This window comes from Podarcis filfolensis (genome assembly GCF_964270895.1).
Source record: "Podarcis filfolensis genome assembly, chromosome: Z".
In the NCBI taxonomy this organism is placed as follows: Eukaryota; Metazoa; Chordata; class Lepidosauria; order Squamata; family Lacertidae; genus Podarcis; species Podarcis filfolensis.
Genome location: NC_139617.1, coordinates 48,419,559 through 48,444,937, shown reverse-complemented (window position 1 = coordinate 48,444,937; position 25,379 = coordinate 48,419,559). Strand labels below are relative to the sequence as shown.

Sequence of the window (25,379 nt, the reverse complement as noted above, 5' to 3'; positions counted from 1 at the left end):
GGCAGGTGATCTTATAAAAATACAGTTTTAAGTTAACTACTAAAAGCATGTTCCAAAAGCTCTTGTTCATTGAAAGAATATCATTTTTAAAGGTCTGACATATTACTGGAACAGGGGACAGAAAAACTAGAGTTAAAACAATGTATGGAAACCTGCCCTCCCTGATTAAAATGTGCCTCCCCAAATTAATCTACCAAGTAAGTCAGAAAACACTTTCAGTCACTACTTAAAGTGGTTGTGTAGAACAATGATAAGTGTTGCAGGTCTATTCAAAAATCCTTTTTCTTCTCTCTGGTGCTGCTGGTGGGGGGGACCAAAGCTTTCCCCGAGCCTGTTGCAGCAATGAAAAATTAATTAATACCGTTCCTTTGTTTGTACAACCATGCAAACAGAGCATCTCACAGCCAGCTTGCTGCATTCCCCATATGCAAGAAATTAGCACAGTCTTGGTTGTTCCTCCGTCGCTTTCCCTGCTCCCCCCTCTTTCCAAATTGGCTTTGGGACTGTTCAGATACAACTCCTCACTTGCGTTTTTCAGATGCCATTCTGCTCCGGTTGTCCCAGGCTGCATAAGAGCAATGGGGGACGGGGTCAGTGCCAACTTGGGTGATGTTCTCTGGGAACCACTTTATCTGCTTTGTGGCCAATGGTGGTCGGGAGGATGGCTCCGGTTTTTGCACAGGGTCCATCTCTGTGTTGGATATGAAGACGAGTGAGCTGATAGTGCCAAAAGTTGGCTAAAATCATTGGACCTGGCTCTTGGGAACTTGATAGTCAAATGTCCTTTTGCTCCTAAAGGGCTTTATCCTTAATATGCTGAGTACTGCTTTAGCTCTACAAAGTTGCAGGAGGAGAAGAGTTAACCTCCAAAGTCTGCCCTCAGCACCACTGCCACATTCCAGAGCTGGGAATGGCACAATTCTGTTGGTGCAAAGAGCCTGCAATAATACGAGCAAATGAGCCAAGGGCCATGCTAAGGAGACAGGCCTCACCTCTGAGCCATTCTTCCTCCTTCCTCACAGGGCAGGTATCTATTACAGTGGTTCTCAAACCACTGTTGCCTGTGGACCACTTGAAAATGGTTGGAGGTCTCAATAGGCCACCTAAGCCAGTGATGACCAAACTCAGCCCTCCAGCTGTTTCGGGACTACAACTCCCACCATCTCTAGCTAACAGGACCAGTGGTCAGGGATGATGGGAATTGTAGTCCCAAAACAGCTGGAGGGCCGAGTTTGGCTCTCACTGACTTAAGCCTTTTTCCTCTCTTCTGCAAATCAAAGAACATGGAGTTCCCCCAAGTATCAATATTGGGATTTGTGCGTTTTAACTTGTTCATAAACCATCTAGCGTCAGGTGTGAGCAGTGAGGTGGTCAAGTTCACTGATGACACTAAATTGTTCAGGGTCAATCAAACAGAGCTCTGAAAGGAATGGGCAGTAAAAGAGAAAAGGCAATTCACTGTAAAAATGTGTAAAGTGATATATGTTGGCACAAAACCACCTTAATTTCACATATATGCTCATGGGGTATGAATTGGTGGTGATGGACCAGGAACAAGATCTTGGGCTTGCTGGGGATAGCTCAACAAAGATGTCCGCCCAGTGTGTGGCAACTGTGAAAAACACAAATTAGGAAAGGAACTGAAAATAAAACTGTTGATACCATAATGCTATTATACAAATATATTTTGTGAGCACATTTGGAATATTGTGTTCAGTTCTGGTCACCTCACCTCAAAAAGGATATTTTAGGGCTGGAAAAGGTTCAGAAAAGGGCAACCAAAATGACCGTGTGTGTGTGTGTGTGTGTGTGTGTGTGTGGAGGGATTCCCCCATAGGGATAGGTTGCAGCATTTGGGAATTTTTAGTTTAGAGAAAATGCAAGTAAGATGTGATATGACAGAAGTTTATAAAATTATGCATGGAAGGGAGAAAGTAGACAGAGAAAAGTTTTTATCCCTCTCTTACAACACTAGAACTTGAGAACATCCAATGAAATGGAATGTTGGAAGGTTCAGGGAGATAAAGGAAAGTCCTCCTTCATGCAGCACAGAGTTAAACCATGAAACTCCCTCCCCCAGGAGGCAGGGAGGGCTTGGATGGCTTTAAAAGAGGATTGGACAAATTCATGGAGGAGGAAAAGGCGATCGATAAGCCAGGATGGCCATGCTCTGCTTCCACGGTTGGCGGCAGCAGTGCTTCTGAATACCAGTTTCTGGGAAGCACAAGGGGGCTCATGTGCTCAGGTCCTGCTCCCTGGTTTCCTACCAGCATCTGGCTGGCCACTGTGAGATCAGGATGCTGGGCTGGCACTTCTTATGTACTCATGTTCATCTGCAAGGAAGAAGGAAGCCAGCTCCCAGAATGACTCAAAGAATGAGCAAGACACGGATGGGTCATGGTGGAATGCCCCCTTATCTTGCAAAGGGAGGTAGATTTCTCTGCCAGGAGAACGTTTTCAGTCCTTAGTATGGAACTGAAGGGGAGCAATTGTCTGCACTAGGTTAGGAGTTAGGTTTCCTCAAGTGGAATATTGAACTCCTGCCATGTTTTGACTGGGAGGAGGGACAGGTGTATTTCCGCTGCACAGTGGAGAATGATCACCAGTGCACGTCACGAGAAGCGATGCACAATCCGTGGCGAACCTGTATCCCATTGTTGTTGGACTTCATTTCACAATGTCAGCCCTGACCAGCATGGCCAAGGATCAGGGATAATGGGAGCTGTGGCTTGTCAACATCTGGGCAGCCACCTGTTCCCCTTCCCTGGTCTACGGTATAAATGAGAGCTGCTTTAAGCAGCAACGCTACCCACCTTTCACCCCATGGAACCTTGGGAATTGTAGCATTTCAAAAAGCTATGATTCCCAATGCTCTTTCCCAATGGCAGTGAAACAGTTTCAGGTGATGTAGCATGACTGTGCTTTCTGAGGACCAGCTATACCCTCTGGTTCCTCCAGGTGGGTGTCATCTGGAGGAACAGGTGTGCTATATCTCTTTGTTGGACCAAGGTTTTGTTGCTACATTTATTTACTTATTTATTTGTCGCATTTGTAGCCTTTTCTCCAAGGAGCTCAAGGTTGTGTACATCGGGTTCTCCCGCTTCTCACTTAATGGCCACAGCAACCCTGTGGGGTAGGCTAGGCTGAGAGGCAGTGGCTGGCCCAGGATCACACCCAGTGAGCTAGGGTGATGAAGTAGGGATTCGAACCCTGGTCTCCCAGGTCCTAGTCTGACACTCTTACCACTACACCACACTGCCTTTTGATTTACTGTCCCAGGGGATTCACTTTCCTGAGGCTACTGATTCAGCATTTCAGTCTGAAAGGTAGTGTGACCTACTGGGCTGAGATTAGGGTTGGTGGTGTTGTACAAGAAGCTACGCCAGCTTTTGCAGTAAGAATGAGCAGGAGGCACCCAAAACACTGCCAGCTTCTTCACTCTGTGTTTCTCTCTCCTTGCAGTCAGTTTGGTACAAAATGCGCCCGTTGCCGGAGGCAGATCTATGCCAGCGACTGGGTCAGGAGAGCCCGGGGCAACGCTTACCACCTGGCCTGCTTTGCCTGCTTCTCCTGCAAACGTCAGCTGTCAACTGGAGAGGAGTTTGGCCTGGTGGAGGAGAAAGTCCTGTGCCGGATTCACTATGACACCATGATCGAGAACCTCAAGCGCGCAGCAGAGAATGGTAGGTGGACACGCCCCCCCTCCCGGGATGCCTGTTTACCCCCTCTGTGAGACGGTAGGAGGTGTGATCCCTTCCCCTCAACCCTGGACTTATCCTGGTTGATGTCTCTCGACAGAAAAGCGCAGAGATGCAATGTCCTCCAAGCAGCTCACAAAGGATAACTAAGCAGAGCGGAAATGTGTCGACTTCCGGAAATTGGCCTCCATGTGTTTCTAGGTGTTGAATATTCTCCAGATACGTGCTAGATATTTTCCAGAAGTCTACCAAATACTTGATCTCTATATTTGCAAGCTATTTTTGTTGTTGTTGTTGTTCCGTTATTTCTTGCTCGATGATATCTGGTGGGCAGCATGCAATGGCATTCAGTATCTGACAAGGGTTGCCATTTTCCATTTGGCGCTTACTATTCATTATTTATTTATTGCATTTATACCCCTACACCCCCTTTTCTTCCAAGGGTCTCAAGGTGGTCACATGGTTCCCCCCCATTCTTCATGTAATCCCCACCATAGCCCTGCAAGGTAGGTTAGGCTGAGAGAGGCAGCGACTCACTCCAAGGTCACACCCCGTATCCTTCATGGCCAAGTGGGGATTTGAACCCAGGTCCGACTCTGGCACTCTAACCACTGCACCACACTGGCTCTCCAAAACCCAAGTCACAAAGAGATGCCAGCCGGCCACTTTCAGAGAGGAAGGCTTGCAGCTTAGCGGGCAACGCACCTGTCCTTCATGCAGAAGGTCTCGAGACCAGTTTCTGGAACTCCTAGGGAGAGTTGGGAACTCTTAGGCCTCTCTCACTGTCATGGGGAATCCTGCGGACTGTCATTTTGTGAAGGGTGCTGGCCCCACAGACCTACAGTTCCCAGCATGCTCAACAAACTACTGTTCCCAAGGTTCTTTGGGGAAGGTTCTCGCCATGGCTGTGAAAGGAGTATGAGAGTGCTTTAAATGTGTGGTTGGGATGTGGCCAAAGACTTCTGCCTGAAGCCCTGATGAGCTAAGGTGGACCATACTGGGCTAGTGGGACCAGGGATCTGACTTAGTATAGTTTTTTTATGTTCCTAGTGGGAAGTTTTCCTTGGAAGGGTCATAGAATCATAGAATTGCAGAGTTGGAAGGGACCACAAGGGTCATCTAGTCCAACCCCTGGCAATGCAGGAAATCTTGTTACCCATTGTGGGGTTTCAACTCATGACCCTGAGGTTAACAGTCTCGTGCTCTACTGCATGGGTAGGCAAACCAAGGTCCGGGGGCCAAATCCAGCCCAATCACTTTCTAAATCCACCCACGGACATCAGCATGGGAATCAGCATGTTTTTACATGAGCAGAATGTGTCCTTTGTGGGGCATAGGAATTCATTCATTCCTCCCCCCAAAAATATAGTCCAGCCCCCCACAAGGTCTGAGGGACAGTGGACCAGCCCCCTGCTGAAAAAGTTTGCTGACCCCTCTACTGGTTGAGCGATTCCAATGTAAGGCCCGGCTCAAAACATTTTGCCATCTGAGGCAGAGGACAAGATGGGAGGAATGGCTTCCTTCCAATAAACTCGGCTCTTGGGGAAACCAGCAATATCACAAGTCCTCCTGTAAAAGGAGGGAGAGGGAGGGGGAAGAGAGCAAGCATCTTCCTCCGTGGAATCTGCCGCTGCCAAGATGATACTAAGCAAATGGGACCAACAGCCCAATTCATCCTGACCTACAGAGGCAGGCAGAATGATACGGAAATGGTTAAGTCCGACAGTTTTAGAAGATTGGTGAATAGCCACTCCCGAGTTGGAACTAGGAACACACAATTGAAAACCTGCCTGGCAAAAGTTGGTACCACCTTTTGCTACTGCCAGAGGAACTGCGTGTGTCTGTGACAGACATCCCCTTCAACTCCCATTGCAAATCAGGTGAAATTCAGCCAAAAAGTCCACTTCACCTGGCTTCTCCAGCTTCACTATAAGTTGCATTTTCAGCGGAATTTGGGGGAACAACTTGAAGCATCCGTTGTACGGAGTTATCTGCATGGCTTTGGTGGGATTCGCTCCTTGCAGACAGTGGAAAGTCTGTAGATTTTGATCAGAAACCTGATTTGGAGTTGAAGAATTTCAGCTGCAACTGTAGGTGGGATTTCTAATCTGCTTCCAGAGCCAGTGTTCTTTTGAGATGGAAGGAGAAGTCTTCTTCCTCCCTGGAGCTCACACTTACATGCTGTCTGCGTGCCTGAAGCCTACCCAGTTCCGGATATAAGCTAAACAAGCTATAGCTTAGGGCCCCACTCTCTTGGGGGCCCCCTAAAAATTTAAAGGAAAAAAACCCTGGATGCACATTTCCAAAATATGAGATAAAACACAAATAAAATAAAACCTACATACAGTTAGAGCATAATAATTATTTCACTATTAATATACTTATTCTTAACTGTATTTCAGTTCAACAATTACCGTGTTTTTCGCTCCATAAGACACACTTATTTCTTCCTAAAAAGTAAGGGGAAATGTCTGTGCATCTTATAGAGCGAATGCGTGGTCCCTGGAGTTAAATTGCCCAGGAGTGAAAAGCAGATCATGTGTTTTTTTTGTGAAAGAGGGAAGTGGGTGTTGAAACAAAGCTGCTGATGGGCAAGCAATCAGGGAGGGAGATAAGGGGTGCTAGCAATAAAGGAGGCTGCCTGGGGGTGGGGGGAGGAAAAGACAATGAACTTGCAAGGAGAGGAGACAGGAAGGTTAAAGCAATGAGGAGAGAAATTAGAAGACAAGGAGGAGCAAAAAAACCGCTCCAGCTAAGGAAAAGACACTAAGGCAAACAAGAGGAAAGGGAGTGTTGAAAGGAAGCAGCTGACCGGCAAGCGATCGGGAGGGAGATAAGGGACACTAGCGATAAAGGAGGCTGCCTGGGGGGGAGGTAAAAGCCCATGGATCCTCAGGATTTTTGCATTGGGTCACCCCAAATTCACCATCAGATCACATAGCATGTCCATGACTACAGCCTGCGCCAAAAAAATCATGCACCCACTGTTGTGTGAGGCCGCAATGGCGCAAAAACGTGGTTACAAAGCATGGATCCACATGGATCCTCAGGATTTTTGCATTGCGTCACCCCAAATTCACCACCTGATCACATAGCATGTCCATGGCTACAGCCTGCACCAAAAAAATCACGCACCCACTGTTCTCAGGATTTTTGCATTGGGCTACCCTAAACTCTTTGACCAAACTGCGGGAGGCAGTGGAAGACAGGAGTGCTTGGCGTGCTCTGGTCCATGGGGCCACGAAGAGTCAGACACGACTAAACGACTGAACAACAACCACCCCAAACTCACCATCAAAGCAGATGTCTGTGGCCACAGCATGAACCACAAAAATCATACATCCACTGTTTCGTTCAGAGTATTTTTTTTCTTGTTTTCCTCCTCTAAAAACAAGGTGTGTCTTATGGAGTGAAAAATACGGCACTTTGATAAAATGCATATTTTGTTATGTGCAAATGGCTTTAGATACCTATTAGGTCCATAAATTAGCATATATTCAACACCAAAAACAGCGACAATTTGTTGTTGACAAAGGACAGCTGGACATATAAAGGGCCCCATTACCTTCAGTAGCTCAGGGCCTCATCAAACCTAAATCCGGCCCTGAGCCTACCAGTGAGTCCCACCTGCGCTGCGACCAGTCAAATCAGTCTCTGGCAAACCGCAGGCAACCTCTCCTGACCCGCAGCAAGGCTTTCCAAGGGAAGTCCTTCACACGAGCCCTGAGGAAGCATATCTGAGACGCTCTGGTGAACACTGCAGAGGAGCCACCCTTCTCAACAGCTCTGAGTTGCAAACTCACAAAGTGTCAGAATTCGGATACATGCCTGGAGCCTCAGCTACTCCTGCCGTAGGACGGTTGCTGCTAATTCATGCCACACTTTTAAAAGCGCAGCATAAACATAGCACGATCTTTATATGCTTGTCAGAAGAGCCATTTGTGGCATCAGACCAAAAGCCCATCTGGTCCGCCATCAAGTTTCCAACAGTGGCCAAACAGATGTGTTTCCCTCCCACCAGCTGGCTTTCAGTGCTGTACCTGGAACACGTTTACCTGCAATGGCTAGCAGCCATTGATAGACCTCTTCCATGAACTTCTCTGGCCCACTTATAAAGCCATCTAAGGCAATGACCACAATCTAATATTGTGGCAGTAATTTCCACAGGTTAATTATCCACAGTGTGGGTTTATTTAGGGTGTTCTGATTATTTTTTTTTTGGCCAACCCATTTCAGTAGACACCCCTGAGTTTAGGGTGGTAGCTGGTGTCTCCAGATAGGGCTTGACAGTTCCCTGTCTGAAAAACCACTGCCAACCTGTAGATGCAGCGGTTCTCAACCTGTGGGTTCCCAGAGGTTGTTGGACTACAACTCCCATCATCCCTGAGCTCTGGCCTTGCTAGCTAGGGGTGATGGGAGTTGTAGTTCAACAACATCTGGGGACCCACAGGTTGAGAAAGGCTGCTGTAGGGTGTAGACAATACAGTCATACCTCAGGTTACGAACGCTGTGGGTTGCGGATCACACCAAACCCAGAAGCACAAAATGACATCACGCACATGCTCAGAAGTGCTGAGCTGCGTCATGCACATGAGCAGATGCGGCGCTGCAGGTTGCGAACGTGCCTCCCGCATGGATCATGTTCGCAACCTGAGGTATGACTGTACTGAACTAGATTGTTTGACGCAGTATAAGAGAGCTTCCTATGTTCTATAAAAGGTCAAGGGGAATGAATATCTTTCTACACTATTAATAATTTTATTCACCTCTCTTATGCACTTCCTTTCAATCCCCTGCTAAATTAAAATACCCTGTCCTGGTATCCCTTCCTCATAGGAGAGTGGCTCCAGCCCCTTGATCATTTTAGTTGCCCTCTGAGAGCTTTACAAAACCGTTTTGAGACAGGCAGCAGAAACATGGCATTCCGAAATAAGCCACAGCGCAATATTTCAGCATTTGAAATTTTATTTTCAACCTCCTTTCTGACTGGCTCCTCGGAGGGGAGTCACCGTTTCACAGTTGCTTGCCACACACCAAGTCAACATTTTCATCAAGCTACCGTAGAATCATAGAACTGCAGATTGTGAAGGGTGACCCTAAGGGTCATCTAGTCCAACCCCCTGCAACGCAGGAATCACAGTTCAAGAATCCCTGGCAGATGTCCATCCAACCTCTGCTTAAAAACTTCCAATGAAGGAGACCCCACCACTGAGGTTCCCAGTCACCTCAGTGGCTTAGACTCTGTTGGTGCATGATATGCGAAGTTAGGGTTTGTGCATCAGCTGCTGTTTGAACTTACATTGAACTCTTTCCCCTTTCCTTGTCCACCCACTCAGTGTGGAGATGTTCTTTTGGAGCTCCATGCAGATCTTTGGGGAACTCCACCGCTCGCCATCCTCCACTGCAACTGAGAACTGCCCATCTATCCCTCATCTCTTCTTCTCCTCTGTTCTTTAATTAGTCACCCAACCAGAAGAGGACCTGTACTCTTAGCCACTGTAGAACTGTAGACATCTAAGGAAGGGGGCAGTTTGAAGATTCAGGAAGGATAAAATAGTGTTCTCCTTTCATGCAGCACAAACTATGGAACTGCTACCCCAGGAGGCAGTGATGGCTTTGAAAGAGAATTGGACAGGTTAATGGATGAGGAGAGGGCTATTGATGGCTGGCAGTCACCACGGCTTGGCTCTGCCTCTGCAGTGGGAGGCAGCACTGCTACCAGATGCTAGAAACCACGGGAGGGGAAGAGTGTGGCTATTGTGCTCAGGTCCTGGTTTTGCACTGGGGGCCACTGTGAGAACAGGGTGCTGGACTAGATGGGGCCCCTGTGGCCTGATCCGGCAAGTTCTTCTTATATTCTTTTTGCCCAACATGGGGCTGGAACCCACCCCCTTAGACTGAGTTTCATGCTCTACCAATTGAGCTGTTTCTGGCTCCCAATTGTTTAATGTGTAGCAACAACTAAGTGTCTCTATCCTCCTTAAGGAGCAAATTGTCATAACCAGGATTGGATTCTTTTGTGAATGGATTGTGCACTCAGTTTAGTTCCAGTATTGAAAACAAATGGCTAGGCTTAAAGTATGTTCCGAGGCATCCTGCTCTTCTATTCTAACTAATATGTCTTTTCCACTGGATCTTGAGTTTCTAGTAAAGAAAAATGCAAAGTAAGTTGGACAAGCCTAAAGCCTGCTTGCCCTTCTTCTACAGTGGAGATAAATGTAAATTCACTCATCTGTCAACTCCTTATTCTCTTTCAGAAAGCCTTTCACATCTTTGTAAACAGTCTTCCCAGATGCTCTCCTGCCTCTGATTGTTACTGTTTTTAGCAATATACTCTTTAGATCTGGATTCTGTGCTTGGACACTAGATCTGTAGGTATTTGAAGTACACGCAGCTTTCCTCCTCCTCCTCCAAATTAATGTGTGTGTGATTCCCAAGAGATAAAACTTTGCCCAAGTGCTAAGAAGTTGTCTGATTTTTCTTTTCTGAGAAAATGTGAGACTGGGGGGGGGGGGGGAGAGGCGTATGTAACAGGCCATCTTGGGCTGCAGATGGAAACGATTTCAGAGAAGGGGAGAGATCTCAAAATGAAAATAATCCGTGTTTCTGTTTACAAGGTTTAAGCGAGGAGATGAAAACAAAATCAAACCAAGATGCAGGAGTGAGCTGGGAAGGGGGTGGGCGTCTGAGGCGCTCATTTGTGGCGTGTCCTGGGCTAGTGTGGTCCAGTGGCTTGTTAGCGGCTTAGACTTGGACCCGGGTTCAGGCGCTTTCTGGGCTAGGGAAGCTTGCTGGGTGGCCTTGCTCAAGCAAACAGGGATCTCCCTTGACCTTCAGCCTCTTGTTTGCAGAAGGGGGATCTGAGTGACTTACCTTACAGGTCAAGAAACAAAGAGTAAGGCTGTGCTCACACTCCTGGCTACTGGGCACTCAACTGGGTTTTTAATCTGCCTTCACACGACATTATAATAAATGCATCTGTAGCCTGCACTTTGTTATGAGATGCTGCTACAGTGGATGCTCGGGTTGCGAACGAGATCTGTGCGAGAGGCACGTCCGCAACCCGCAGCGGTGTGTCTGTGCATGTACGGGTTGCGATTCAGCATGTCTGCCCATGCACAAAGCACAATTTAGCACTTCTGTGCATGCGTGACCGCCGAAACCCGGAGGCAACCCGTTCTTGTACTTCTGGGTTTTGGCGGTCCACAACCTGAAAAAACACAACCTGAAGCATCTGTAACCCGAGGTATGACAGTATTTGATGTGGTTGGGTCTCAAATATGTGAAGGGCTGCCATATGGAAGATGGAGCAAGCTTGTTTTCTGCTGCTCTGGAGGGTATGATCCGAACCAATGGCTTGAAACAGCAGGAAAGGAGATTCTGATTAACAGTAGGAAGATTAGAGCTGTTCAAGAGTGGAACAGACTCCCTCGGAAAGTGGGGACTCCCCTTCATTGGAGGTTTCTAAGCAAAGGTTGGATGACTGTCTGCCATGGATTCTTTAGGTGTGATTCCTGCATGCAGAGGATTGAGCTAGATCAGGGGTCAGCAAACTTACTGTGCCTTGGGCCGGTGTCTCCAGTGTCGATCGTGTGGCGGGCTGGAGGGCGGGGGATCGCGTGCCCATACGTGTGCGCACAGGCTATTTCTGGCGCATTCTGAGTCGGAGGAGCACCGGAAATAGCTTGTGGGCATGTGCATGGGCCTCCTCCGACCCGGATGTGCACCGGAAATAATGCTTGTGCATGCACAAATAACGCTTGCGCATGCGCACAAGCTATTTCCGGTGCTCCTCTGACCTGGAAGCGGGCAGCCACACAGCGTCGGTAAGAGTGGGCAGCGGCAGTGGGGTTGCCGTGGGTCAGATAAATGAGTCCCTCGGGCCTTATCCAGCCCACGGGCCTTAGTTTGGGGACCCCTGAGCTAGATCATGGGTAGGCAAACTAAGGCCCAGGGGCTGGATCCAGCCCAATCGCCTTCTAAATCCAGCCTGCGGACAGTCCGGGAATCAGCGTGTTTTTACATGAGTAGAATGTGTCCTTTTATTTAAAATGCAGCTCTGGGTTATTTGTGGGGCATAGGAATTGGTTCATTTTCTCTCTCCAAAATATAGTCTGGCCCCCCACAAGGTCTGAGGGACAGTGGACCGGCCCTTTGCTGAAAAAGTTTGCTGACCCCTGAGCTAGCTGGCCCTCGGGGACCCCTTCTAACTATATAGTTCTATGATTATGTAAATGAGCTTCACACCAACTGGAGTCCTGAAGCTGTTTCTAATCGATCTCTAGCCAAGGCGTGAACACCCCTGCATAGGGCAAAGGCATCCCCCCCCCCGTCAACACCCCCCCCCCCGCTGGAATGTACACGAACAGTAATGAAACTGACACTAAGGAAGCCATGCTGGTGTGAACAGCTGAGGGGAGAAAGAGCACTATGGGACACACAAATTCTCTGCGCTCTAAGCCATCAATTTGAACACGCCCTAATAATGAGAGGGTGGTGCCATTCCCCTGAGTTTTGGGGATCAAATAGGTTTGGCACACAGGTCAGTATCAGGCCCTGGCTGTACAAATGCAGGCAGCTCTCCCATCTCCTCTAGCAAGGGCTGCCCCATAGCAAGCAACAAAGCTGCAGGCGTCTTGTCCTTAGAGGTTGCCAGGTTCAGACATGATGAGAGCCACATACAGGGCCAAGGTGAGGCATTCCACGTGAATTTTGTGGTGGTTTAAGAGCAGCACAATGGCAAAAATTCAGTTCATTTCACTGCCATGGAGTGGGGTGTGCGTGCGCCTGTTCTGTTTGGGTTTTTCCTCTTTTTGTCTTCTGTTGTGTTTTGCCCGAAATGTCTGGTGGTGTAGAAATGACAAAGGTTTTGCTGGCCCCCATATCTAGTGAACTCTGTCTTCTTAGACACTAATGATCTTTGGGATACCCCCCCCCACTTGAAATATATATTGTTGTTTTGTTTTGGGGATTGGGGGGGAGGGGGAGTTGGTTGGTTGTTTTTACTCCTGCTCAAGGACTAATGGGTAATTTCATCTGGGAGCTGGAAAGGAACTCCCTCTCTGCTTCAAAAGGGGATTCAAGAAATCACGGAGGACAGATCTGCCAGTGGCTATTATTAGGTATGGCGGCTAAATTGAGCCTCCATGTCCTGACGCAGTCTGCCTCTGAATACTAGTGGCTGGGCAGCAACGGGGGGGGGGGGGTTAATGCATTTGTGTCTGGCTTGTGTCTCCCCACTAATTTGTCTAATCCTCTTTTTAAGCAATCCAAGTTGTGTGGCCATCAGCCAGTTCCATAGTTTAACTGTGTGCTATGCGAAAAAGCACTTTCTGCCCTAAAATGCCCAGCATTGCATAATAATAATAATAATAATAATAATAATAATAATAATTTATTATTTATACCCTGCCCATCTGACTGGATCTCCCCAGCCACTCTGGGCAGCTTCCAACCAAATATTAAAAACAATACAGCGTCAGACATTAAAAACTTCCCTAAACATGGCCGTCTTCAGGTGTTGTTTAAAAGTAAAATAGTTGTTTATTGCCTTACGTCTGATGCGAGGGTGTTCCACAGGGCGGGAGCCACTACTGAGAAGGCCCTGTGCCTGGTTCCCTGTAACCTCACTTCTCGCAGCGAGGGAACCGCCAGAAGGCCCTTGGTGCTGGACCTCAGTGTCCGGGCTGGTTGATGGGGGTGGAGATGCTCCTTCAGGTATACAGGATCGAGGCTGTTTAGGGCTTTAAAAGTTAGCACCAACACTTAGAATTCTACAGGATGGGCCATCCAGCTTGTTTCTAGTAATCTGAGACAGGGACAAAATGCACCTCTCAGTCCATTTTCCCCACCCTGTGCATGACTTTGTACACAAGCCTCAACTGTTGCTTCCTTTCGTCATCGTGACAAATTCCTCTTCCAGTCCCTAGATAATTTTTGTTCCCCCCCCCCTTTGTTGTCCAGCTCTACAATGGACTTTTTTGAGTTCTGGCAACGAGAACTCATAAACTGGGTTTATGGAAGACGATCTTACTCGGCTACGAGTGATCGCCAAAGAAGAAGATGATTCCAAGTTTTGTTGTGCCACAGATTTGTATAAAGCCCTGCCTGCGTCACACTCCCCTCCCTGCTCCTCTGCTGGCTGAATTTGTGTGGGGCTTTAGCCTGGCTCAACCAAAGTCCCAGCTGATGCAGTCACTGCTTCGGCATTCTGTCTCTAGACATCTGAAGCAAAGCCGTCCAGTTTCAAGGTGTCGTTTGTGGCTCCCGCTGTCTGCATCATGGCCCAGGATAGGCCCTGCCCTGCCCTGCCAGTCCTTCCTGTGGCTCAGGATGCTGATTCCCCGAAGAGGGAGATGTCAGCTTGGAGGGCAGATGGTGGGCAGAGGCCAGGTGGCAGCTGTGGGTGGGGTGTGCCTTCCTGCTTGCTCCAGGGAGGGGACACGAAAAGCACAAGCGGCAATTCCATTTGGCATGTACGTTTCCTCTGGGAATCGCAAAGCGATTTCGCCTGTGTTGCAAGGCTTTTCTGGAGAAGGGAAAATAAACACATGTTGCTGAAGCTGAGCTCCATTAATCATCCTGCAACAACGAGTCAAACTGCTAAAAAAGAAGAAAATTCCTTCAACTGGGGCCAAGATAATCACATCCCAAATCTTGCCTCCAAACTGAATATCTCGGAGGGTGAGGAGCCTGACCAAAGTTGCTGAAGGGTTCCCACAGTTGCTAGAGTCTCCGTCTGCGTTAAGACTCGAGTCCCTGTCATCACTCAGAAGATATGGCTAAACACAGGAATTAACCATTGTGACCCTGGAGTCGGTGGCTGCAAGAGCCACAGTACAAATGGGCTCACCCGTGCAAGGTGGTTTGAGCACACAACGCCAGTCCTGTCCTGACTGCACTGGCTGCCAATCAGTTTCTGGGCCCAATCCAAAGTGCTGGTTTTGACCTACAAAGCCTTAAACAGCTCAGGACCACAATACCTCAAGAACCGCTTCTCCACATATGAACTGACCCAGACCCTACGATCATCATCTGAGACTCTTCTTTGTGTGCCTCCTCCATGAGAGGTCTGGAGGATGGCAACCTGAGAACAGGGCCTTTTCTGCAGTGGCTCCCCGTTTGTGGAATGCTCTCCCCAGGAAGGTTTGCCTGGCTCCTTTGTTACATATTTTTAGTTGCCAGGCAAAAACATTCCTCTTCTCCCAGACCTTTGGCTAATTAAACAATCTATAGCCTTTTAAACAGTGTGTGTCCAGAAGTATTGTTTTTGCTTGTTACTATGTTGTGTATTTTTGTGTTTTTATATTGTAAACCACCCTGTGATCATTGGATAAAGGGTGGTATGAAAATGTTGTTGCTGTTGTTGTTGTTACAACCCCCAATGCGACTTATGCCTGTGGGTGCTGAAGCAGTGGCTTTCTCTCTCTTTGTGTGGGTATCTTTGCACAGAATATTCTTGAGCATCCTATGTGTGGCTGGGGCAGTTGTGGAATGTTGATCAACAGTGCAGCTTCTGTGAGGAAAGTGAAAGGTCAATCTGACTGGTGAAGGTGGGGGAACCATACAAAGCCTGCAAGGGATTGTAAGCTGCTGGATGTAAAAGAGGAGCTTAGTGACTAGGATCCTGGAGAAAGCAAAAAGTTGAGGAGAGCTTGTGCTTGATAGCAGCTGATGTGGGAGTGCTGTGTTCTCGGCAACCCGCCATCTTGTCTTGAACATTGGGAAACGGGCCAACAATGAGCTGGACCTGGCTTTCATTAGCAAACTGACGCTGGGTGGAAAAGGATCACCCATGCAGACCGGAGCAGCAAGGATATCCTTTCTCCACTTCTGTTTCTCTCATTAAAGCTGTTGTAGCTGCTGATGGGGAAATATGAGGAGGAAATGCCCAAATAAATGACTGGCGGGGTGCTGGTGGTGGAGGGGAAGGAATTGGATCGTCTAATAAGCTAGGTCTTTTAGGTGGTGGTAGGATCTGGTGATGACTGGCAAATTTGGGTGAGAATATGTGGTAGGTAGATATTCCATCTATATATACCCATTTAGGGCTGTGGTTAAGTGTGTTGCACTAAGATCTGAGAAACCAGGGCTCAAATCCCCACTCAGCCATGGAGCTCCCTGGGTGACCTTGGGGACCAGTCACTGTGTCTCAGCCCAACCTACCTCACAAGGTTGTTGTGGGGATTAAATGAGAAGGTCGGGACCATGTACATCACCTTAAGCTCCTTGGAGGAAAAAGGTAGAATAAAAATGCAATAAAATATAAGAAGAAGAAATAAAATAAAATAATAAAACCACAACGGACTACCAGTACTTGTGCCCAGAACAGTTAGCAGTGTAGGAGTTGATAAAGATGCACAAGTTTCCCAATCAAGGGCCTAGTCCTCATGAACAAGCTCAGGCTGAGAGAAGTGCTCAAAGCACACACATATAGCTTTGTCCAGGTACCCTGAAGCTTTTCAGACCCGGGACCCACTTTTAACCCAAACATGCATTTTGGGATCCATTTCTTAATATTTCACCATGTAATTGCACAGTGGTAGTGCTCCTGTTGCTACCCGCTTTGTACCAGGCCTTAGCCTGCACTAGGTGTGTGTGTGTGTGTGTGTGTGTGTGTGTGTGTGTGTGTTAAGAGGTAAGGGGGTGGCAGGGGGCACTGGAGGTGTAAATGACTATCAGACTTTGAAAAGCTGGCGTCACCGGATCAAGTTCATCCATTTTGCCGAATGATTTTGAATAAATGTGCAATTAATCGTTACTGTTTTGACTTTTATTGTGTTATTCTCCTCCTTACTTGGATCGTGCAAACGGCTGTTCTGAAAAATGTTTTTGGTAGGGTGCAGAAGGGGGGCACTGAGGATGAGCTTGTGGAACCAGGGGGGCAGCAGCCTGAAAAAGTTTGGGAACTCCTGTACTCGTAGGTCCTGACCCACCAGCTGAAGATCAGCGTTCAGCCAATACGCACCAGATTCACCCTTTGTTCTCTTGCAGGTAATGGCATCACACTGGAAGGGGCGGTCCCGTCTGAGCAAGACAGCCAGCCAAAACCAGCAAAGAGAGCCCGGACCTCCTTCACCGCAGAGCAGCTACAGGTAGAGAGCCGGGTGGGCTCTCTCAAGAGTGGTAGTGGGATGCAGGAAGAGGAGAATGCTGGCGACATGCCTGGGTTACTCTTGAGTATTGTCCTCCTCTTAGGTCATGCAAGCACAATTCGCTCAGGACAACAACCCAGATGCACAGACCCTTCAAAAGCTGGCAGACATGACAGGGCTGAGCAGGAGAGTGATACAGGTGAGGCTCTGAGCGCAGCACTGGTGGCCAAAAGGACTTGCCCTGTAGGCCACCCAAACCACCCGTCTGCATCAGACCAAAAGATCCATCTAGCCGAGCTCCTTGGTCTCTTACGCCAACCCGCAGGATGCCTACGGAAGCTTTGCAACCAGGTGCTATGGGCATCTCAGACCCTGTTTTTGTTTGGTTCCCTGAATTGTGGGGGTGGGTCGGGGTGGGGGTGGGGGTTTGCCAACATTCCACGGAGGTGACAGTCTCAGAGTATTACCCAGAAACCGAGATGCTGTAAGGGAACCAAAAGGAGCAGGGTGGGATGGAGGAAATGGCCCATGCAGAGCATGCAAAGGATTGTGGAAGGAAAAGGTACAGGGAAGCTAGCAGTTTCATAGGACCTTAGAGTTGGAAGGAACCCAAAGGCTCATCTAGTCCAACCTCTTGCAATGCAGGTTTGAGGAAGAGCTAGTGCAAATGGTAAGGAAAAGCATGGAGTGCTTTCTTAATAATAATAATAATAATAATAATAATAATAATAATAATAATAATAATAAATTATTTGTACCCCACCCAACTGGCTGGGCTTCCCCAGCCACTCTGGGCGGCTTCCAACAAAGATTAAAAATACATCAAAATGTCACACATTAAAAACTTCCCGGAACAGGGTTGCCTTCAGATGTCTTCTAAATGTCAGGCAGTTGTTTTTCTCTTTGACATCTGATGGGGGGGCGTTCCACAGGGCAGGCGCAACTACTGAGAAGGCCCTCTGCCGGGTTTGCTGTAGCTTTGCTTCTTGCAATGAGGGGACTGCCAGAAGGCCCTCGGAGCTGGACCTCAGTGTCCGGGCTGAACGATGGAGGTGGAGACGCTCCTTCAAGGATACTGGGCCGAGGCCGTTTATAATCATAATCGTAAACTCTCAGGACTGGGAAATATTTTAATGCTTCCCTGTGGCAAGAACTGCAGAGGATTCTAGCATGGCAGGGGGGGGGGACCTTTCCCCCTAAAGAGCTAACTTTCCAAATGCAGGGTATGTGCATGTATTTTAAACAGCAAGGGTGCATTCAAAAAACATGACCCTCCCCAGCAGTAGGAATTGTGCCATTCCAGGTAAGCTGCACTGCAAGCTTTCCCAAAATTCTGAATTAGCTTGAAGGGGGAGGTAGGGGAGACTGTAAAATGTCCACGGGATGCTCTACTCAATAAACAAAGACAAAGGGTGGTGGTGGAGGAATGAGATGCTAAAATGTCTGATTTATTACTCATAAAATAATGTTTAATTGACCTGAGGTGGGTCTGTAGTAAGACACTCTGGCAATGGCTGTGGTGACAGAGGATGATGAGCCCAACTCATCCATTCTGAAGCCGATATATCAGAGAAAGAGAGGAACAGACCGCTTGGGTTACTTTCTCCGGTAGCCTTGCTGTCATGTGACACTCCAGGGAGTTGGGCTAGATGACACTTTGACTTTGGACCCCTTCCAACTCTACACATCTATGATTCCATCTTGCAGACATCCTTTTTGCTATCAACCTGACTTCTCCCCAAGACCCTTCTTTTGCCCATCAATGGTATATATTTTTGTGCTTCTGTTTTCCTCTGATGTATTCTCAACCAGGGTGAAACAGAAGCACCAGGAGTGGTATTCAACTAAGTCTTACTCAGAGCAGACCTACTGAACTTAATGGGCCATGTTCATTGAATTCAATAGATCTACTCTTGAGTACTAGGGACGCGGGTGGCGCTGTGGTCTAAACCACACAGCATTGGGCTTGACGATCAGAAGGTCGGAGGTTTGAATCCCCACGACGGGGTGAGCTCCTGTTGCTCGGTCCCTACTCCTGCTAACCTAGCAGTTCGAAAGCATGTCAAAGTGCAAGTAGATAAATAGGTACCGCTCCGACGGGAAGGTAAACAGCGTTTCCGTGCGCTGATCTGGTTCACCAGCAGCGGCTTAGTCATGCTGGCCACATGACCCGGAAGCTGTATGCCGGCTCCCTTGGCCTATAGAGCGGGATGAGCGTTGCAACCCCAGAGTCATCTGCGACTGGACCTAACGGTCAGGGGTCCCTTTACCTTTATCTTTACTCTTGAGTAAAGCCTAGCAAGTTTTTTTTTTTTTTTTAACAAAATCAACACAGCTGTGCCTCCCTCTCAAAACGCCTCTTGCATTCCAGGTTTGGTTTCAAAACTGCAGAGCGCGCCATAAAAAGCACACGCCCCAACACACGGTGCCCCCATCTGGAGGCTCCCAGTCCCGCATCCCTTCGGTGTTGCCTGACGACATCCACTATTCCCCCTTCAGCAATCCTGAACGTGCAAGGATGGTGACCTTGCACAGCTACATAGAAAGTAAGTGTTGACAGCCGCGCTTAAAAACAGCGTAGCGGCTGAGAAAGCTGACGTAGCATGCATTAGGTTCAAGTCTCATCACTGCAGGAATAGCCAGACAAACCTCTCTCTCTCTATTTTTCTCTCTCTTAGCCTCAATCCTCTAGTTTGCATGATGGGGGTATCAGTACTGACCTATGCTGCAAGGTGGTGCAGGTGACACACCTTAAATATCAGGGCTGCAATCCTAAACACAGGTGTTAGCAGTGGGCAACCTCCAGCCCCTGTTAGCCTTGGCCTTATTTCACAGGGCGCTCAGATTCATTTCATATGGGTGGCAAGTACGGAAAAAGGGAGGGAGGGAGGGAGGGAGGGAGGGAGAGAGAGAGAGAGAGAGAGAGAGAGAGAGAGAGAGAGAGAGAGAGAAGAGCTGTCCCCTTCGGCCTCTGACCCCAGCCACCAGTGACCCCAGGTCAGGCATAGGCAAACTCTGGCCCTCCAGATGTTTGGGACTACAATTCCCATCATCCCTAGCTAACAGGACCAGTGGTCAGGGATGATGGGAATTGTAGTCCCAAAGATCTGGAGGGCCGGAGTTTGCCTATGCCTGCCCTAGGTCCTCACCAGTGCCAGCCTATGGTCCACAACCCTCAACAGATTGATTTATTTTAGCCCATATATCTATACTACAGTCATACCTCATGTTACGTTTGCTTCAGGTTGCGCATTTTCAGGTTGTGTCCCGCGGCGATCCGGAAGTAACGGAACGGGTTACTTCCGGGTTTTGCCACGCACGCATGCGCAGATGCGCAAAATGACATCACGTGCATGCGCAGAAGCATCGAATTGCAACCCGCAGACGCGGGTTGCGTTCTTTTCAGGTTGCGAACGGGCCTCCGGAACGGATCCAGTTTGCAACCAGAGGTACCACTGTACTTAATACATAAAATATCTCTAAGATGCTGGAAGATTCAGGATGGATAAAAGAAAGGACTCCTTTGCACAGCGCATAGTCCAACTGCGGAACTTTCCTCCCACAGGAGGCAGTGATGGCCACTAACTTAGAGGGCTTTAAAAGAGAATCAGGCATATTTGTGGAGGAGGAGAGGACTGTCCATGATCACAAGCCGTCATGGCTTGGCTCGGCCTCCACAGGAGGATAGAAAGTACTCGTGTGCTCGGGCCCTGCTTGCAGACTTCCCACAGGCATCTGGGTGGCCACTGTGAGAACAGGAGGCCGGACTAGAAGGGCCCCCTTTGGCCTGATCCATCGGGGCTCTTCTTAGGTTCATTCATGGTGGTATCAGTACTGTAGCTCCTTCTTCCGACACACCTTGCCCTTCAAGAACTCTGAGCCTCTTGGCTCTCACTCATGGCTCTCGCACCTCTTGGCAAAGAGGGTCTCCTCAACCTGCCGAGCTCACTCCAAAGAGAGTGTGGATCTTGAGAGAGAAAAAGATTACCCACCCCTAGACTAGGTAAGGAGCTCCACTGGATAAATTGGGATGAAGTTGTGAAGAAGGGTACAGAGGATTGTTGTGATCCAAGGTGTTGAGTGACCAAGAATCTCTCCATGAAACAAACCAACTGACCCTGTCAAAAGGATGGAATTTAAATGTGGAGGGAGGTGCCTTTGATGAGGATGAATTCCCCCCCCCCCCGTTTGCTTATTGGGTTTCCATAAGGCTTGCGTTGCTCCTCACAGGGATCTGAAATCCTGCTCCTATCTCACACAACTAAGCCAGGTGCAACTCAAGGTGCCCTCTGTTACCTGCCTTTCATGACCTCTCACATGTGCGAGACCATCATTGTGTCTTTTGGGCACTGCACATACATAGCTGTCAACTTTTCCCTTTTCTTGCGAGGAATCCTATTTGGAATAAGGGGATTTCCCTTAAAAAAAGGTAAACGTTGACAGCTATGCGCACATGTGCACAATGGCATGGGGAGATAGCAACAGCTGGGACTGGAGTACCAGTTACCAGAACATGCAGCAGAATGAGGTATTGAGGTGGGTGGGGAAAATCACTTGGAGAGACTCATGTTTGGCTACTGTAACCCTATTTGGTGCACAAATACAGGGCGAGTCCTTTAAAAGACTCACCCTGTACTTTGAGATAAATATTTTGGGAGAATTGGGATACCAACCTTCCGAGAACAGAATACTTCACAGCGTCATGCTTTCTCCTTAAAACCAATATTTTTGTAGCTGGTGTTTCTCATGTCCTGTGGCTTCCTCTCCTTGCCCTCCACTTGGGAAGCCAAGGGGCATGAAATCCTCCAAAGCACATCAGCAGTGCTTTTTGTTTGATCACAAAAGAATAAGGCTCGAAGCTGCCTTCTCATTCACAGGTCAGGTACAGTGTGGACAGATGCATTGCCGCCTCCCTTATGCTGCCCCTCCTGTGCATCTCAAAGCTGACATGGAAGGACCCCTGTCGAGTAGGGGGGAGAAGGTAAAGGTGGTCTCACTTCTGCAATAACCAGTGCTGCTTCCACACCTCCCATCCCACTGCCCCACCTCCACAATTTCGCAACGCTATTCCCACAAAACCTGAATCCGATGCAAAAGAGCCACCCAGTCTAGCTAGAGCAGTGATGGCCAAACTTGGCCCTCCAGCTGTTTTGGGACTACAATTCCCATCATCCCTGACCACTGGTACGATTTCTTTGTGTATGGGGATGAATCCATAGCTTGGTGCTGGGGATTATGCTTTGTATGCAGGAGGCCACTGGTTCAATCTCTAAGATATTGGGTAGCAGAACTGGGAAAGGACCTCATTAGCTGAAGCCTTGGGAGAGTGGTTGTCAATTGGAATAAGAGTTCCTGGGCTTGGTGGAGCAGTGGTTTGTGCTGAGCTGCTCACTTCCTTGCCCAAGGGGTGAGAAGCTCCAAGAGACACCACCAAATATTCCAAGACTTATGGAATATTTGCAACTTTTGCTTTGTTTTCAGATACGCAAGCAGAGCACAAGTGGAGGCCAACAGCTGGTGCCTCCTGCAATGTGGCAGATCAGCTTCCTTGCATAAAATCCCCAAGGGCAGAGACCTTGAACCCCACCCCCTCCCCTGCAGCCTTCAACAAGCTCTAAGCTTTGCTTCTTGTTGCCTCTACACACAGACACACGTGTGGCTCACGGCATATTTCTTTCCACATTTCATAGAATTGTAAGTTGGAAGGGACCCCCGGGGGTCATCTATTCCAACCCCTTCTATATTTGACAGCCTACCAGACTGCAGCTTTCTTCAACACTGGTGATGAGACAGCACTGCCACACTAAGTGCAGCAAGGTACTGGGAAGGGGAGAGGAGAGGAGAGGGGGAAAGGGCAGGCATGAAGCACACGGCTCTGCCCTCCAACCCATCATTGCCCGAGGCCACTGCTGCCTCCTGCCTTGTGGCTGGGCTTCCCCCTGCAAGCTGGCGTGGTGTCACCTTTCCCACGCACAGTCAATCTCATATATACTGTATTCCCAACCATCTCCCTGCTACCATCCTGGGCTACTATTCCACAACTTGCTTAACAGAGGAGTGGTTGGACAGCACAGTATATTCACTTGGAGGCCCTCAACCAGTTTGGCACTTTCTTTAAGAGGAAGAGATGTCGCGGGGGGAGGCATTGCTGACAAGAAGCCTAGAGGGCTCAGGGTGCCATTGGGGAGGTCCCTATAAGTCTTGAGTGGCTCAGGGGCACAAAGTGACCCTCTGTTGGTGAAAGAGGCACTGTAGACTGGGGTGTGGAGAAGCTTTCCCTTTTGTGTTGTTGCACAGGCCCCCACCATAGCTCTGGGTTCTCCAATTGTGTGTTGCTGAGTCCCTTTGTATGGCTTTCCCGACAGGTTATCCTCTTCCAGTACTGACTGCTCCTGCTCCTCCTGACGTCCCAGGGATACTTGGTGGTGGTGGCACTGAATCATACACACCAGCCAATCCACAGCAACTGCAGACCCTCATGCTGCGGTAACCCACCCGTGGTGGCACTCCTGATCCCCTTCCACGAATCCGGCACCTGAATCTCTACGGCTCTGCAGCACAATCCTGATGACCGTTGAGCCCGTGGCTTCCCTTGTGGAACCATTTGGCTTTCAAAGACTCCAAGGCAGCGCATCTCCCTGGCAGAAGAAACCAAGGACTTCACTTCAGTAGAGTTTCAACAGCATGCACTGTGGACTTGTTTCTTTCAATGCTTTTGGACTTGTATCTTTCAATGCTTGTCATCAAATGCTTTACAACCACCTGGTCTTTGACCTTCCCTGTAGGGAAGGGGGTCTGCAGCTCTGAACACCAACGTGGGCTATCTGTGTCAGGAGAGTTCTATCCAAGCGCCACACACACTTCCAACCCAGTCACCACCCAACATCAGGGGGTGTGTGCGTTTGTGGAATCAAAACCTTCCCAATTCCTAGGAGCCTGACAACTTGATTGTGCAGTGAACAGGTGCCTGGGATTCTTAGTGTTGCAAAAACTATTGATTTGTTTAGCACTTGGGGGGGCCTTGGCTAAAGTGTATTATACTACAGAAATAAATGGATAATTATGGTGATGATGAAACCTGGAATTTCAGCTTGATATCTCCTCCCCTATACAAAGCACAGTACTGTCTTACTCTGATTGGCAGCAGTTCGCCAAAGTCTCAAGCTCTGCTTCACCATAAATAGATGGCTGTTGGATGATACATTGGTGCCAGTGCAAACTAGCCCTCTGTCAAAAAAAGTCATTGCCCTCCTGTAGATCCATTTCCCTCCCTCTTTTATCATCCATCCAAAATGTATGCAGTGCCAGAGCCACTCCTTGGGAACAAGTCCATGAGCAATTACTTACCACCCCTCCCAGTTAGAATTGATTGTTCCCTTAGCCTCCTTCCCTGAGGACTGCTTCTCCTGGGCAGCTGGCTCAAAAGGCAAAGGCACAGGTTTCCCTGTCACTGCAGTGTTGCCAAACTGGGTTGGTCCACCATTTCAGTGGTTTTGATCTCTGTGGTTGAGGCTTTTACCAGTGGGAGTTTGGAGCAGGGGCCAGCTCAGACTAGCATCTTAAAGGTAAAAATGAGGGTGCCCGGGTGTGGGGTAGGGACGTGTCCTCCTTTTCCGGAATGGTTCCTAAGTTTCTGGTTGAGGACTGCAGTACTATTTGGGCATGGCTGAAGCAGCTGTCTCCATGGCCGCCTTGCACCCAGCAGCAGATCTGCTGTTGGGGATGCAGGAATGCACAAGATCTTTGTCCCCTCTGCTGGGAGGGCGTATTGCCACTTAGGACTGCTCATGCGCCTTTGAAACCAAACATGAACACATTGCTCAATGTGGTAGCACTTGGTAACTGAGGGAAGAGACTGACTGTGCAACTCAGTCCTAAGCAGCCTTCCTCAGAAGCTCAACAGAGCTCTGCACTCTCCAGTAAGTGTGGAGAGAGTTGCAATCTTAAGAATGGATGCAGACCAGGCACACACATCAGACCTTCCTGGGATTTCCCATAACTATTCTTAAACGTAAAAGCAACTGCAAAGATGCAGACTGGATCAGGGCCAGTCTGGTGCTGGGCGAGCTTTTTCCCCCCATTAAAAAAACACAACAGCCTGTATTTTCTCAATTTAAATTGCCCCTCCCCCAAAGCTGCTTTTGCTTATAGTAGAAAACATGCAGGCACACTGTGTATGAGCGGCTAAGAGGTGAGGACTAGCCCAGTGCAGAAGAATGGACAGTTGCAGTCAACTGTTATATCTAAAGTGAGTATTGTAATCTTTCTCTCCCCCCGCCCCCCCCCGCCAATCCTATTTCTCATCTCTGCAGGAAGCCTTAGGCTCTGTTCCTTGCAAATCTCAGGAAGCAGCCAGGACCAGCTTTTTAAACTTGAGAAATCTTTTTGGCTCTGCCGTGCAAAAACTGGAAACAATTCATAATTAGTTAAACGATGCCTATGGAAAATAAACGACTGTCCTGAGAATGCAACACATCCCCTAATTATTTTAGTCCACTGACTCTCGTTAGCCAATGTGTTTACACTGACTGATGGTGTTGAAAAAGGTCTTATGCCGGGTCCAAACAAACAAATCTGAGCAAAGACG

General features: G+C 48.5%; 1 protein-coding gene across 7 annotated transcripts in view; it reads left to right on the top strand.

Moving 5' to 3' along the window:
* Window positions 1-23,869, top strand: part of LHX6 (LIM homeobox 6) — a 36,048-nt gene extending 12,179 nt beyond the window's left edge. For 2 of the 7 annotated variants that reach the window (XM_083597388.1, XM_083597387.1), the window contains 7 exons: window positions 3,463-3,683; window positions 16,692-16,792; window positions 16,896-16,991; window positions 19,164-19,338; window positions 21,670-21,773; window positions 22,483-22,609; window positions 23,158-23,575. In XM_083597388.1, the coding sequence (XP_083453514.1) occupies window positions 3,463-3,683; window positions 16,692-16,792; window positions 16,896-16,991; window positions 19,164-19,338; window positions 21,670-21,773; window positions 22,483-22,599 (814 nt within the window). In that variant the 3' untranslated portion in view covers window positions 22,600-22,609; window positions 23,158-23,575. Of the gene's footprint in view, window positions 1-3,462; window positions 3,684-16,691; window positions 16,793-16,895; window positions 16,992-19,163; window positions 19,339-21,669; window positions 21,774-22,482; window positions 22,610-23,157 lie in introns of all 7 variants that reach the window. The other 5 variants (XM_083597389.1, XM_083597390.1, XM_083597386.1 and 2 more) reach the window with 4 other exon arrangements.
* Window positions 23,870-25,379: the final 1,510 nt, after the last annotated feature.